Source organism: Triticum aestivum, chromosome 3B, assembly GCF_018294505.1.
Source record: "Triticum aestivum cultivar Chinese Spring chromosome 3B, IWGSC CS RefSeq v2.1, whole genome shotgun sequence".
Taxonomy (NCBI): domain Eukaryota; kingdom Viridiplantae; phylum Streptophyta; class Magnoliopsida; order Poales; family Poaceae; genus Triticum; species Triticum aestivum.
In genome coordinates, this window is record NC_057801.1 from 18,813,938 (window position 1) to 18,829,632 (window position 15,695).

The 15,695-nt window shown below is 45.1% G+C and overlaps 1 protein-coding gene and 1 non-coding gene across 2 annotated transcripts; both read left to right on the top strand.

Annotated features, from left to right (window-relative positions):
• The first annotated feature begins 2,701 nt into the window (after positions 1-2,701).
• On the top strand, positions 2,702-8,866 carry LOC123068298 (uncharacterized). The gene is made up of 13 exons (XM_044490851.1): positions 2,702-2,948; positions 3,086-3,158; positions 3,269-3,333; positions 3,449-3,523; positions 4,070-4,150; positions 4,237-4,392; positions 4,487-4,579; positions 4,682-6,150; positions 6,259-6,473; positions 6,555-6,679; positions 6,766-6,804; positions 7,087-7,152; positions 7,288-8,866. Exons 1-13 carry the CDS (start codon positions 2,835-2,837, stop codon positions 8,536-8,538), a joined length of 3,822 nt encoding a protein of 1,273 aa, XP_044346786.1. The 5' UTR covers positions 2,702-2,834; the 3' UTR covers positions 8,539-8,866.
• Positions 8,867-9,419: 553 nt separating this feature from the next.
• Positions 9,420-9,493, top strand: TRNAI-UAU (transfer RNA isoleucine (anticodon UAU)). The gene has a single exon. It is a non-coding gene; the product is annotated as a tRNA-Ile (tRNA).
• Positions 9,494-15,695: the final 6,202 nt, after the last annotated feature.

The following is a 15,695-nucleotide window of genomic DNA, read 5'->3' on the forward strand; positions in this document are numbered from 1 at the left end:
AATTTGATTAGGAAGTACGCCGACGATGGTAGTGGCCGATGAGAGTGACGGGGTGGCAACAACTCGGTACGAATCATCTGTCGAACAATTCACGAATGTCTTGGTGATGTAGTCCAGGGGCACATTGTAGGTAACCTCGATGATCTCCTTGGCCTTTGTGGTGGATGAGGAAATGCCAGTAGGTACTGCAGGTGTGGTGAGGACACCAGGAGGGGTCTCCACGCTGCGTACTTGCCCGGGTTGGAAGACAACACCGTGGCAGTCACCACTGCGAGGGACTCGGCACTCATGACAGAGTCAGCGAACTGCTCAACCTCCTTGTTGCTGAGGTCGACGACGGGCTCGGGGCTGGCGGTGGTGACCTTGTTGACGTTTTTGGTGGCGACAACTTGGTTCGAGCCATCCGTCGAACAAGTGATGTGCGCCATTGCAATGCCAGCAGGGGGCTCGTCGTGGATTACCTCGAGCAGTTCCTGGGCCTCGGTGGTGGAGCCGGAGACGTCGGGGACAGGCATTAACGAGGCGTGCGTCGTGGTTGAGGCCGCCGGATCGACAAGCGGGTAGCCCCAACTGGATCACCCATGCGCGCGGCCGCGAACTCGGCCTTGATACTATCCATCTGCGCCGATAGCTGCGCGAGAAACCACATCATCTGCTCGTCTGCGGTCATGGCGTCCCACTCCGGTGGATAGACGAGGGAACAAGGAGCCTGCTCCGGATCGGGCATGGTGCTGTCGCTGGTGGAATTGGGGAATCGAGCGAGGTGGTAGGCGAAATTTACTGGCTCTGATACCAGATGTTAGCAACCTAACAATATGTTTTCTCGATCTAGTACTCTTCTCACAAATTCGTGTAGCAATTTAGGGATTACAATCACAGGATACAAGAATTGGGGAAGGAGGAGGAAGAGGAAGAAGATAGCCGCCGCCGCCGGGTTTCGTGATCCACTGGATGAGTTGGTCGTTGCTTCTACCCACGTACTTGTAGCTGCAGCGGCCAGATGATTCCTAGCCGGGCCAGGCCCATGTGATGTGCATAGGCAAGCCCACGCGCAAGTATGGGCTAGAGTTGGGCCCTGACAGAGTCCGTCCATGCATGAACAATTGAAAGAGAAGGAGAAGAATTTAAGTCTACCGCCATGTTTTCGCTCTGTCAAACACATGACACGCTGTTGACATGAATAAGTGGCGTCGGGATTCAAAATCTGGAATGAATTGAGCGACTACAATTACAAATATAGGCAAACTGTACCCAGGCTCTCCAAATTCTCTCACACCATCTTCTTTCTTGAGCAATGCTTCCATTCCATCTTAACCTACCTCCACACGTGAAATTTCATGGCAACAGTGGCTTCGAAGCCGGTGAAGGGAAGGAGCGGCGGCCACTGGCAAGGCCATCTATGTCTCTGTTTTTCCAGACGTGGTCAAGGCCAGGTATGCCTTGGACGTTGGCGCGTACGAGGCAGCGAGCCCAGCTTTGCGCTCTCCCGATGAGAGCGTGGAATCTCTGGTGGTAACACTGGCCCGTCTGCAGGTTGTAGAGGAAGCTGCCCATCACCCTACGACTAGTCGCGTGAGAGAGGGGGGTTGTTCGAGTTGCGCAGTGACGCGCGTGGCCTTCCCGATTGCCCCCTCCTCCTCTATGGAGCAGTTTGTCCTCATGCAAGAAGGTTCTCCGGCATGAGTCAACGCGGCTTGGTTTGGCTTGTGCGAGAGCGTTCAATTTGGCTGCAAAGCAGACATACCTGGCTGCTGAGAACACGGCTGCTCCTGTCGGCGAGGAGGCTGTAAGGTACTCCCTCCGTTCCGAATTACTTGTCGTGGAGGGACATCGACAAGTAATTCGGAACGGAGGGAGTGCATTAGGAGATGGTAACTCTTGGTGCGGAGTATGTCAAGAAGGCGATGTTGCGCACGGTTGAGGAGGAATCATGTGAATGGAGGTTGCCATTGTCCTTCTCTCAATCTCTCCCCTCCCTTTTTCGATCCATCCAAGAAACTGAAGCAAAGTAAAAAAAGTCAGCTCGAGATTTGCCGGGAGGGCAAGTCAAATGAGAGATCATTGACATGTGTGATGTGGTTCCTCACTAGGCATCGACAACATGAAGCACACATATTTCCCGAGGGCCTGATGTGCTACACCACTAGCAGGAGTGCTGACACGCGGCAGGGGCTGAAGGACCCTAGTGATGGCGGTCCGGTGGGACGCTCCCCGGAGGGAGCCGCTCATGTGGGCGCTCGCCGAGGCCGCCCACTAGCTTCCATTTGTGCTTCTTTTTTTTATCTCAACAGAACACCTTCTAACTCGTTCAAGTTTGACCCTCTATATATAAAAATATGCGAAGATCTACAACCTCAAAGACACACACACACACACATATACAACACTTATTTTAAAACAGAGGGGGTACATTTTAGATTTGGTCAAACGTAGATAAATCTGAATTCCTTTTTGATAAAATAAATAAATCTGACTTAACACCCAACTCAAACTCTATTTATTTTAATTTGAAAAAAAACAATCTTCCTCGCTACGACATCGCCTTTGCCGCGGGCAGCACCACAGCACGCCACCCCGTCTGACACGCGGGCCCCACCACACGCCTGCAACGGCACGCGACACCGCGCGCGTGCCGCGTCCTCCCCGCCCCGCTGACACTGCCAGTGGGCCATCCGGCGTCCGTCCCCCACTCTCTCTGCCCCGTCCTCGCCGCCCCGCCTGGCGCCACCTCTCCCTCCCTCCAGAAGCCCCGACCAAAAACCCCCGACCAACCACCCACCGCCGACCAAAACCCTACCCCCCACCGCCACCGCCACCGCCACCGCGGCCCCGCGATGGTCGTCTCCTTCAAGCTCGCCCGCCGCGGCCGCCGCTTCTACCCGCCGCCTCCGGCCTCCGCCCCCGCCGCCGACGCCCCGGACGCCTCGCCCAAGCCGCCGCCGTGGGAGGTGAGCACCCTCCCCGTCCCCGTCCCCGTCCCCGATAAGCGCCGCCTCCGTCCATCCCCTCCGTATCCGCTCATTTCGCCGCGACCTTGACCGTACGGCACGGGCGCTCACCATCTGACCGAAACCCGTGCGTGCAGGCCGCCGCGGCGGGGCCGGGGCTCGCCATCGCCGCCCGATCGTCCGCGCACGGAGCCGATGCCGCCGATTCCGGTGAGGCCCCGACCTGTCCGCCCCGATTTCTTCAGTTAATCTGTTATTCCGAACTCGCTCAAATGTTGCTCAACGACAAGCTGGTGATGCTGAAACCTCTGCCGCTGCAGGCCTCGAGGCGTCCTTCGCGCTGAACCTGTTCCCGGATGGGTACTCGGTCGGCGGGCTCGACAAGGTCTGCGTGCGAATCGCACTGGCCGCTGCTGCTACATGTTTGTTCGTTTGTTTTGTGTGATTACTTGATGATGCTGCTCGGTTGCTCATGGCCGAATCTGTTGGTTTCGGTGCAGGGGATGCTTGTGTTCCTCATTGGTGATGATCTAGAGAGGATGCCCTACACCAGGGCGTCCACAGCTCTGCTGTCTGTACGTATGGTGCTCATTTCGTTTTTCTCTGTATATATTGTCAAGGGGGAGAGGGGGGTGACTCGGGGGCCGGGGGGTAATTAATCATGAGTCGGTTTCCAAGTTACAGAAACAAGGTAAAAAAAGGAGTGATTAATTGCACCGCGGAGTGGGTGCTAGACTTCACAGTCCATTCCTGTGCAACAAATTTATGGGCGCGCCGGAGGCGAACACACGAGACTAGAGGGCATTTCGACTGCCGCCAAATTTGTTGCACACATAGTTCTCTTTTGCTGATGAGATCAGAGTAAAGTATTGCTTTGCATACATTTCATGGAGCCACTGCACATTTTATATTCGTGGGAGTGTACATTTTATTTCTTTTATGGCATGTTCTTTCTGTGGGGGAACCACCACATAGCTTTTGTTGCATATTTATTCCCAGAAATTCAGAGCACCCTTAACAAGTTATGTAGTCCTGACTCCAGATGGTCTTCTTATTTCTGTTGCATATTCTTGTAGTGCATCATCTGTGGATTTTATACTTTTATAAATGTGTTCTTACAGGATATTGAGTATGGCTGCTTGCCTAAAGATATATTGCACGGTGTCCCTTGCAAATTCCAAAATGGAATTGTTGTTTGTGAGGTTAGCTCGAGTCGTATCTTCCAACTTCAGTGTCTGTATTATCTCTGCTTATGCGGGTTTCCTTTTTTACATTGTAATGTACGCAGGTGCGGGACTACAGGTCCTTCCTGTCGAATGGGGATAATTCTTCAGAAGACGACTTCCCCATAATGAACAGAATTGCTCTTAGGTTGGGCACTGAATGTGTTGTCAATGATCTATCTTTGATTGCGGATGCTTCATGGACTTATCATGAGAAATTGGTCAGCACTTCTGTAAACCTGAAATGGCAATGTTTAACTCTCATCTGCTACTTGCAAAATCCCACCTGATTTATTTTTCTTATGCATATTTCAGATTGCCGAGTCGACCATCATTAATTCCTTGCAACCCAGGCTTAATTTGGATCCTAAGCCATGCCTTGAGAAGCTTTGCAACTCTGTTAAGAAGGTACCCCCGCTTTCAGTTCCTGGATCCTACTCAATTCTTTTGTTAACTTTAGAAAGTACTGCAACTTAGCTTGTGCTTTTGTGCCAAATTGTATGTAAATAGATCGATTTAGGTCTACATAAGGGAAGACAACGAATGAAAGAGACATCTCTTCTCAATATTTCTCCTGGCCCTCCTGAACAATGCAAGCCCAAGGAATGCGATGCCTGTGAAGGTGCAGCAGTATGCATTGAGAATTCAGCTCTAGAAGTCTTGCCAAGCGGAATACTGAGCTGCTCGCCAGTGAACTGTCCATCACCTCCCCAAGTTAACAGTGCCAAATCAACTGCAGTGTCTGATCCCGAAGATACTACGCAATGCTCTTCTTCCATTATCAACAGTTCTGCCTTCTGTGACAGAGAACAAAGTGCATCAAGTACTCCTGCTTCTGATAATTTTCTTCAGAATCATGATCAGCATCAGGTGGACTTAGATACCATGGAGGTTGATCATAAAAAGGGACGATTCCTAAGAGAGACAGTTCTACCACAAAAGAGAAAGGAGGGCTCGAATCTTGAACATGAAAGGCTGTTTTCAGACAAAAGTGCAAGGTTGAGCTCCCGAAGTTCCGATGACCAGTTTCAAAAGTCAGCGGAGGCTCCAAATAAAGAAGGTCTTATGCTAGGATCTCCAAAAGAACTGTCGGCTGAGGACAAGGTATATCAGATAATAGGCAACAAGGACATGGAAGTACATCAACAGAAGTCCTTCTCAACTCCTTCCTTGAACATAAAGGATCCATGTCCAGAAAAGTTTGCCGAAAAGGTTAAGCAGGGTTCTCGGAAAGAACTGCCAGTTGAGGTTATGGTTGATCAGACCATGAGCAAAAAGGACATGAGATTACAGGAACAGAAGCCCTTCTCAGTTGTCTCAACAAATCACTCACTTCCTTCCTTCAACAGAAATGAGTCATGTTTAGAACAGTTCCCTGAAAAGGTTAAGCTGGGATCTCAAAAAGAGCTGCCGGTTGAGGTCAAGTTAGAACAGTCAATCGGCAGAGGAAAGGAAAATGAGCCCCTGTCAATACTCCCGGCCACTCTTCCACACTCTTCCTTGAACAGAAATAGTCTGCATATAGAAAAAATCCCTGAAAAGGTTCACTGTTCGGATACAAGGATGAGAGAAAGTCATCTCGTCTCATGTGTAGATGTGGACAATCACGGAGGAGAGCTCAAAGACAGTTCAGTGACCCCTGTAACTTCCTGCAATGCAAGTTCAAGAAATGCAGATGCCAAACCTCAGGAGGATAAAGCTTCCATGGAGCCCCAACCTACTACTTCAAAGATAAAAGTATCAGAAACTTCTACCATTTCTCTGAACCAGCAAATCCATTTCGAAGGGCAGAAACAAGCTGATATTCTGGTCAGGCGTTCGTGTGAGGACAGAAGCTCAATAGTACCAGGTGTTACTGATGGTACTAGCAGTCAATTTGGTATTTCTCCAGATATTGAGGTGTGCATTGGACACCCTTTATATAACATTGAACCTAACATAGAAAGGATTCTATCAGAGGTCATCCTGACCACGCAGAGGTGTTGTACAACTTCACTCTGTACTTCTCATTTTAAGTTGGATTTTTTCGGTACAACTGGTGCCAGAATTATAGAAGTTCTTTATATTGTTCATTATTCTTTATGTAGGCATGCACCAGATGGGAATGCTGCTAAAATTGATGGTCTTGAAACATTGACGCCAGTGAATTCCTGCTCACCATCTTGTTTCATTCGGTATGAGGGTGCTGAGGGAAGTCCATACACGCGGGAGGAGACCATTTCATGCTGTCTAACTAGGAGAACGAAACATACTCGAAATATTAGAAGCCTTGTTTTTCACCGTGTACAGTATTTCTGTAGAGGTGGGTTTATTTCTGCTTGCGCACGCATACTCTTATTTTGCGCTTAGTTCTACTCTTGTTCTAAAGCATTGCACATGGCAGGTATAATTGATCAATCTCATTACATACTTTGCCTTCTTGAGTCTGATTCACCGGATGACCATCAAATAGCTGTTGAAATGATATCGGGACATGAGCGTTTTCACATCGCTACTCTCCCCACTTCTGTGAGTACTATTTTAATTCAGTTTTACAATGCAAGAATAATACTGTAATACCTCTTCATCTCTGTCTCCTCCATGGTATGCTTCAGGATCAAGCAAAGAAGTTTGTGGATCAATTCATTCTTCTGGTAAGTAAGCATTGTCTTCCAAGGCATTCATTGTTTTGACAATAAAGAAATTGAACCTTTCTGTCTTTGTCTGGTTAAAAAAATACATTCTGTCTGTGGCCACTTGCCACTAGGCACTGACAAGCTGTTGATATATGTTTAAATATCAGTATTTTTTTATTGTTTACCCTTTTTGCATATTAAACTAGTTGCTGCCCTGGATGATTTGTTTTAGGAACTGTCTTCTTTGTATGCTGAAATAATATGTCAGGTCGATTTCTGAGTTTTGGGTTGTATATGCAGATGAAACGGGATGGCTACACACTATGCAATTCTACGGTCTGTAATGGATTCTCTGAACTCACACAGGTAAGATGAGGATTCCTTTTAATACTCGCATTTTCAGTAGCACTCTCTTCTCGCACATTAAGATTTCCCAGATATTTTCCCATATCGACACGCCGCCTTTTGCATCACTTACTCGAATACGCCATCATTTTTCAGCAATCCGCAGATGTATCTCAGCCCGGCTATCTGACTGGAGAACATCCACAGTACCAGGGGTTCTCGCCTTCTGTTGCAAAAACCGTTGTGATTAATGAATGTAAGGATACAGGTTTTGCATCGGAGAAGAGGCTCCCAGGCCCAAATGTACATGCCAATGCTCGGCAGCAAGGGAGCCAGCAGTGGGGACTGCCAGATGTACATGCCAATGTTCTGTATCAAGGGAGCCGGCAGTGGGGCCTGCCAGATGTGCATGCAAATGCCCAGCACGAAGGGAGTCATCACTGGGGGATGCGAGATGCGCACAGAAATGCCATGCAGCAAGGGAGTACTCAGCAGTGGGGGCAGTCATATGCACACACAAATGCTCCACGGCTAAGGGGTAAGCAGCAACGGGGGAAACCATATGCAGACACAAATGTTCTGCAGCGCAGGAGTAACCAGCAGCGGGGGAAACCATATGCGCATGCAAGTTTTCCGCAGCAAGGGAGTAACCAGCAGTGGTGGCAACCATACGCACACGCAAATGTTCCGCAGCAAGGTGGCAATCAGCAGTGGGGGCAAACATATGCACACGCAAACGTTCGGCGCCAAGGGAGCCAGCAGCAATGGGGGATGCCGGATGGTCATGCAAATCTCCGGCGTCAAGGGAGCCAGCAGCAATGGGGGATGCCAGATGATCATAGTACAAATGCTATGCACCAAGGGAGCCAACAGCAATGGGTACAGCCAGAGCAGCAACACCCAACGCCGGCAAACGTCGATGCATCCCACTTCTCGAACCCTGGTTACCCAGCCGAGCAGCAGTACAACAGCAGAGCCTTCCAACAAGACCAGAGGCGGCCGCCATTCTCAGGCGGGGCGTGCCCAACGGATCAGCACCAGCACTACTACTACCCCCAAAGCAGACACGATATACCAGGAGGGTCCAGCGAGAGATACCCTACGACTGCGAGCATGGGTGCAGGCAGCTATGGCCAGTGGCACCAGACTCCGACTCCTCCCCCGCAGCAGCACGACGGCACGACGTACCGGTGGCGTTTCCAGGATTTGGGCAGGCAGGCGCAGATCAACAACCTGCCTCCAATGCAGGCCGGGAGGAGCGTGCTGCTGTCGGGGCTGCACCCCGCTGGAGGCCCGCAGACGAGCTCCCCGGCCACCGGCTCCGATGGCAGCGTCACCAGCACGTTCCTGGTGCCTCCCAGCGGCTACCACCAGTACCCGCCGCCGCCGTCGCATGGCATATGCTGAAGGGCGACGTTATCAAGCATGGTTTCGTCGGCGCGGCGCGCTTTTGGCGCAGGTTAAAAGCACAGGAAGTACTTGCAGCACATAATTTACGGACACTTTGTTTCGACGAAGTTCCTTCTTTTGTTTCGCGCTTCCCTGGTTGATATATAGCAGGTGCACGGTGATTTTTCTATGCTCTGGTAGCCTTAGCATGATGGCTACATTTTTGTGATGTACCGAGGGGTAGGCATGCTTAGCATGATAGCCTTAGCATGCTCCTCCTGGGCGGCTAATATCATACAGTACAGATTACGGAAACTTTGTTCAGGACTGGACTTCTTTTTGTTCATACTCCCTCTGTCCCATAATGTAAGACATTTTTTTACACTACACTAGTTTCAAAAAACGTCTAACGTTATGGGACGGAGAGAGTACTTACCTCTATCCCAGCGGCTACATTTCGTTCTTTTTGTTCATACTTTGTTCAGCGACCTGAACTAGTCCAGTATAGATTATGGAAACGGCTACACTTTTGCGGAGCGCAGGGGATAGTCGGATACACAAACTTGATGGGAGGGATTCTGATGTTTATGCTTGCAACTTCCTGTTAGGGCCAGGTTTGCTTCAGGCTCCTGGCCGTATTCTCATCCAGGAGTTTTTTACATTGTGTTAGACGCTGAGCTGAGCTGAGCTGAGGTGATTAATAAACTAATGACCCCTGATATTAGTGTGCCCTGTTTATAAAAAGATGCCTTTTTTTGTTTCAAACTTTCTCCGAGAGCAACGAACGAACGAGTACCATTTTGCTTGCTATATATATATATACACGCAGTTTTGCCGGTCAATTTGATGTACAGAGAAGCAACGTATAAAATCCGGGAACCAGACTTTTTACTCGTTCAGCTCCCGTAGCTCAGTTGGTTAGAGCGTTGGTCTTATGAGCCGAAGGTCGCGGGTTCGAGCCCCGCCGGGAGCAAAACCTCTCACCGTCACGCCTATTATTCGTTTCCGTACAGCAAATGTTTTTTTAAGAAAAAAGTCTAAAATAAACTTCGAACTTGTAGTTGCTTCCGGTGTTTGTGCTTATGTTTTTGTCTTCATTATACTTTGTTTTTTCTCTGGTTTTTCTTTCTTCATTATAATTTTCATTTTTTTTCTCTTTTTTTTGTTTTCTTCATATTGTTAGTTTTTTTGCTTTTAGTTTGCTTCTTTACCGGTAACTGATTTTCTATTTTACACAAGTGTAATTATTCTCAGTACCCAATGTGCATTTTTAGAGTAGACGTGAAATATTTTTTGATACACTTTCGACATTTTTCAAATATATTACATACATTTTTTGAAATACATGGTAATATTTTTTCAAATATGCATTTTACATTTTCTTAACAACAACAAACATTTCATAAACTACACGAACATTTTTTTTACATTGTTACACATTTCTAAAATTGTATACACTTTTTTCAAACACATGTCATATATAGTCTTCTAAGGGTATGATACATTTTTCCACATCAAGAAAACATTTTTTCTATTTTGTATACAGTTTTTTATAAGTCACAAGCGCATTTTTTATTCTTTTTGAATCACAAATATATTATTTTACATTGTACTATTTGTCTATGAAAAGCCACATGCATTTATCCAAACTCGTGATATTTTTTAGATGTCACTAAAAATTTCTTACACATTTGGTCAGGTTTCAAAATTCGTTCCCAGTTTTACAATTTTCAAAAGGTGTTCGCATTCTTCAGGTTTGTAAAAGTGTTCGCTTTTTCAAAATTGATTGCTTTTTCAAAAAATAGTTGTTTTCCTAAAGTATTCAGAATTTTCAAAAAGTGCTCACACTTTATACAATGTCCGGACATTTCCAAAATTGTTTATGTTTTGAATATTTGTTTACCCCTAAATTTTTTTCAAAGTTCAACGCTTTGGTGTCTGCTTAAATATACCGGGCCACTTATAGTGTCACTCATAGTTGTATGTACTAGTGGCTAGCGGGATGAGCTATACTCTGCCAGGTCCCAAGTTAAAAGAAAAAAAACTCGCTTCGTGCCTGATGGGCCGGCCCAGTCGAGTCCACAGCTAACAATCCCGGGATTTAACATGCCACGTCGACAATCCCTGTTTGGGAACTCACTCAAGGTTAAAAATAGACCGGGATCAGAGGGTTCGGTGTGCTGATTTCCGGGATTTGAAGTTTGGGATTCGATTTAGCTTTCGTCTACAAGTTCAAGGTTTATTTTAGACTTTTTCTTTTTTAAGTATTTTGCGTATTCACTATCCTCTGTGGATATTGTTATCTTAGAAACAACAATGTCCTGTTAGAAAAGAACGCTTTGTGTATACCACCTACTTATTTGCATGGTGTTGCAAACACTTTAAACAAACCTAATGGTACAGTAATTTTGTTGAAGTATCTATTGAAAATGACCATTCAGTGAAAATCTAAAAACTTTCAGCAATTGCCATCACATCGAGAATGTAAGATACAGATGAAAAGTGGGTGTTTGAGGAGGGTTTGGGGTGCCCGGCTGTAGATGCTCTAACCAGCCACTTAAACATAGTTTTTCAAGTAACCGTGTATTCTCACGTGCTAGCTGGTAATGACTAAAAAACATTGGTAAGTTAGGGTTAATATTTTGTGGTCAGGGCGTGTGCAATTACCTATTGGGACAGATCATGACTTCATGGAACTAGTCTTTTTCTTGACATGTTTTAGATAATTATATGTTAACTTCAAAATTTGAATTATCAAGTGTCATACATGAAGAGGTTTTCGATTAATAGAGCAAGCAGTGAAAAATGCGAATTCAACAAAAAAATGTGAATGATATGCAACCGGAAACAGAAGCAGAGCTATATTTTTATGGTAATTAATTTGGATTACTATACTTTTGCTTGCAACATGAAGTTTGGTTCTATGCAAGGCTTGGTTCCATGACTTTTGTTGTGGTCACAACTTCATTTTGGTCTATGAAGCTGAATACTGATATATTATTATTAGTTCATACATTTATATGATTACTATGTTTATATATTTCACACTAGTAGAAAAGGGGCCAATGGTCCAGGCCGGTCCAGCCCATTAGTCCCGCTTCAATCCAGAACCGGGACCAATGGGGGCATTGGACCCGGTTCGTGAGCCCGAGGGGCCGGCCGGGCCACGTGGGCCATTGGTCCCGGTTCGTCTGGACCTATTGGTTCCGGTTGGTGGGACGAACCGGGACCAATGACCCTCGCTCCTGACCCACCACCATTGGTCCCGGTTGGTGGCCTGAACCGGGACCAAAGGCCGACTATTAGTTCCGGTCCATTCCACCAACCGGGACTAAAGGGTTGATCCTCGTTGCAGCCAAAGTTTAGTCCCACCTCGCCAACCGGAGGGGAATCAGACCGGTTTATAAGCCCCTCCCTCTCTGCCTTATTGAGCTCCTCTGAAAATGAAAATAGATGCCCTTATATAGGGAATTTAGGCTAAATTCATACGAATTTCTCTTGAAATTTGTTATGAATTTAAATTGAATTTCCTCTATAAGCGCATCTATACTCATTTCTGAGTAGATTTTTTATATAGTTTTTTTTCTTTTCTGCTATATTTGTTTTTTTCTTTTTATTTCTGAGTTGTAATAAGTCATTAAAAATAAGCATCTATGCTCATTTTTTAATAAAGTTAATCATAACTATTTTTTCTTCTATTTATTTTTGAATTGTAATAAGTCATTAAAAATAAGCATCTACGCTCATATTTTAGTAAGTTAATCACAACTATTTCTTCTTCTTTTTATTTCCGAGTTGTAATAAGTCATTAAAAATAAGCATCTATGCTCCTTTTTTAGTACAATTAATCACAACTATTTTTTGCTTCAATTCATTTCTGAGTATCTTTTTATATAGTTTTTTCTTTTCTGCTATATTTATTTTTTTCTTTTTATTTCTGAGTTGTAATAAGTCATTAAAAATAAGCATCCATGCTCCTTTTTTAGTACAGTTAATCACAACTATTTTTTGCTTCAATTCATTTCTGAGTAGTTTTCTATATAGTTTTTTTTCTTTTCAGCTATATTTTATTTTTTCTTTTTATTTCTCAGTTGTAATAAGTCATTAAAAATAAGTATCTATGCTCATTTTTTAGTAAAGTTAATCATAACTATTTTTTCTTCTATTTATTTTTGAATTATAATAAGTCATTAAAAATAAGCATCTATGCTCATATTTTAGTAAAGTTAATCACAACTATTTTCTTTTCTTTTTATTTCTCAGTTGTAATAAGTCATTAAAAATAAAAAAGAGGCATAATGCTTGTTAATTTGCTTCAAGCCTTTCGGAATAGTGTCAACTGCACTGCACATATCTTTGTGCAGTCTACCGTATTCCTCAAGGCTTGAAGCTAACCAACGTGCAGGAGCATTGGGCCTCTTCGTCATCGTCTCTGCACTCAGGGCTTATAAACAGCTGCGAGTGCCTCTCGCTTGGCGAGGTGGGACTAAAAAAACAGCTGCAGGAAGAATCAACAAAAAAACAGCTGCAGAAAATAAAAAAGTAGTTAGACGGGTCCATTGGTACCGGTTGGTGGCTCCAACCGGGACTAATGCCACCCTTCGGTCCCGGTTGGTGGCCCTAACCGGGACCAATGCCACTCTTTAGTCCCGGTTGGTGGCACCAACCGGGACCAAATGTCTTCGTTTTCCGCCCTTTGGCTGCTGAAAAGAGGCCTTTGGTCCCGGTTGGTGGCACCAACCGGGACTAAAGGGTGCATTGGTCCTGGTTGGTGCCACGAACCGGGACCAAAGCTTTTGTTGCATATACATCACTTAGCGCGACTTCGATCTCTCCTGCTCCACTCCCGTCGCCGCGCGTCTCTACCGCCACCTCGCCGTCGCCGCCCCGCCCCGACGCCGTCGCCGCCCCGCCCCGCCATGCCCCGACGCCGTTGCCACCCCGCGCCGCCCTGCCCCGCCCCGCCCCGCGCCGTCGCCGCCCGCGCGCCCCGCCCAGCCCGCCCGCGCCGCCCCGATCGCCGTCGCCGCCCCGGCCCGCGCCGCCCCGATCGCCGTCGCCGCCCCGGCCCGCGCCGCCTCGACGCCGTCGCCGCCCCGCTCCGCACCTCGCCGTCGCCGTCGCCGGCCGTACGTGAGCATCTCGCCGTCGCCTTCGCCGGCCGTACGCCGGCCACCGTCATTTTTTTGTTAGATTTAATTAGATTTTTTTGTTAGGTTAGATGTGTACTAATTTAGATATGTAGTTCATAGATTTTTTTGTTAGATTAGATATTTTTTTTAGATTAGATGTGTAGTAATTAATTTGTTTATATTATGTTAGATTTTTTTGTTAGGTTAATTAGATTTTTTTGTTAGATTAGATATGTGTAGTAATTTAGATATGTAGTTCATAGGTTTTTTTGTTAGATTAGATTTTTTTGTTAGATTAGATGTGTAGTAATTAATTTGTTTATATTATGTTAGATTTTTTTGTTAGATTAATTAGATTTTTTTGTTAGATTAGATGTGTGTAGTAATTTAGATATGTAGTTCATAGATTTTTTTGTTAGATTAGATTTTTTTTGTTAGATAAGATGTGTAGTAATTAATTTGTTTATATTATGTTAGATTTTTTTGTTAGATTAATTAGATTTTTTTGTTACATTAGATGTGTAGTAATTTTGATATGTAGTTCATAGATTTTTTTTGTTAGATTAGATTTTTTTGTTAGATTAGATGTGTAGTAATTAATTTGTTTATATTATGTTAGATTTTTTTGTTAGATTAATTAGATTTTTTTGTTAGATTAGATGTGTAGTAATTTTGATATTTAGTTCATAGATTTTTTTTGTTAGATTAGATTTTTTTTTGTTAGATTAGATGTGTAGTAATTAATTTTGTTCATAGAATTTTAATGATTTTTTTGTTCATAGTATTTAGAAAAAGGAAAAAAACAAGAAGTAGTTTATATATAGTTGAACTAGCTAGTTGATTTAATAAACTAATTTATTTTACAATATATAGAAGTAGTTTGTTTTTAGTAAGTACTACTTATTTATTTATAGTAAGTGCTTAGTAGTTGAACTGGATAGTTGATTTAATTAATAAAACTACTTTTATTTAACTATATATAGAAGTAGTTGCCGCATCGACGTCGACGATGCCTATCCCGCATCCTCGTCATCGTCGACTCGGCGGTGGAGGCCTGCTTGATCAGGGCCATGTTCGGGACTGGGCTCCGCCGGGCTGGTATTGGGAGGTGCTACCTTCTGGGGGACGTAGGTTGGTGAGAAGGCAGCCCGTTGTTGACCCGATCCTTGTTTGGTGGCGGTCGCGTGGGCCAGTGACGGTGGTGAGGCATCCGGACACTACGGAGGTGGTACGTCACCGTGTTAGTGAGGAGGACGAGCACGTCCGTCGCTACATGGTTGCATTGAAGGACAAATTCGACAATACCTGGCAGGTTCTTCAGGGATCTCACTGGAGCTATGATCCTGTGATGGTTCCTTATCTTTGGGTGTCGACCGCCCGCGTCGATACCCGTCGGGCGCTACGGTTCTAGTTGTATTAGTGATAATATTCGACGATGTACGGACACCAAGAGATGATGTACTTTTGCTTATAATTATTGAATGCATGCTAATTTGAATACTATACTTTATTTTATGATTTGGTTTTGCTTATTGAATGCTCATATTGGATAAGTTCTCCTTCATTCCCGTGTGCTAGACAATTTGATATAATAATGCATTCGGGAATGAAAGGAGGAGCTACGTACATCGATCATCGATAGTCAACCCATGATTAATAATAATGATCTAGTTTAATATTTGAATTATGAACGTAGGCCGGAAATGTCGTACTCATCGGACGACGAAAACCGCCCGGGGGAGTGCGACTGGTGCCACGACGACCGAGGTATCTGCGACAGGTTCATTGTGCTAGACGAAGATCGTGGCTTCAGCATTAAGCTCGAGGAGACCTTCGATGTTCATACGGTACGCAACCGACGATAATAGTTTTTTTGGTAATTACTCATGACTTCAACTATTTTAATCATGACAATATTTTTCATCTTTTCCAATTAGACTAGCTTATCCCATGCTTTGCAAGACGCTATGTCTTGGAGAGGATGGGTTTTGAAGACCATGAAAGTTTCAGAACCAAAAAAATTATCCTAAGTACCCATCATGG

Bases quoted from the DNA above. Each gene is read 5' to 3' on its own strand.
- LOC123068298 (XM_044490851.1), top strand. From the start codon at position 2,835: ATGGTCGTCTCCTTCAAGCTCGCCCGCCGCGGCCGCCGCTTCTACCCG. The intron at 4,151-4,236 runs GTTAGCTCGAGT...TAATGTACGCAG, and splicing joins ATGGAATTGTTGTTTGTGAG to GTGCGGGACTACAGGTCCTT. The intron at 6,805-7,086 runs GTAAGTAAGCAT...TTGTATATGCAG, and splicing joins TGGATCAATTCATTCTTCTG to ATGAAACGGGATGGCTACAC.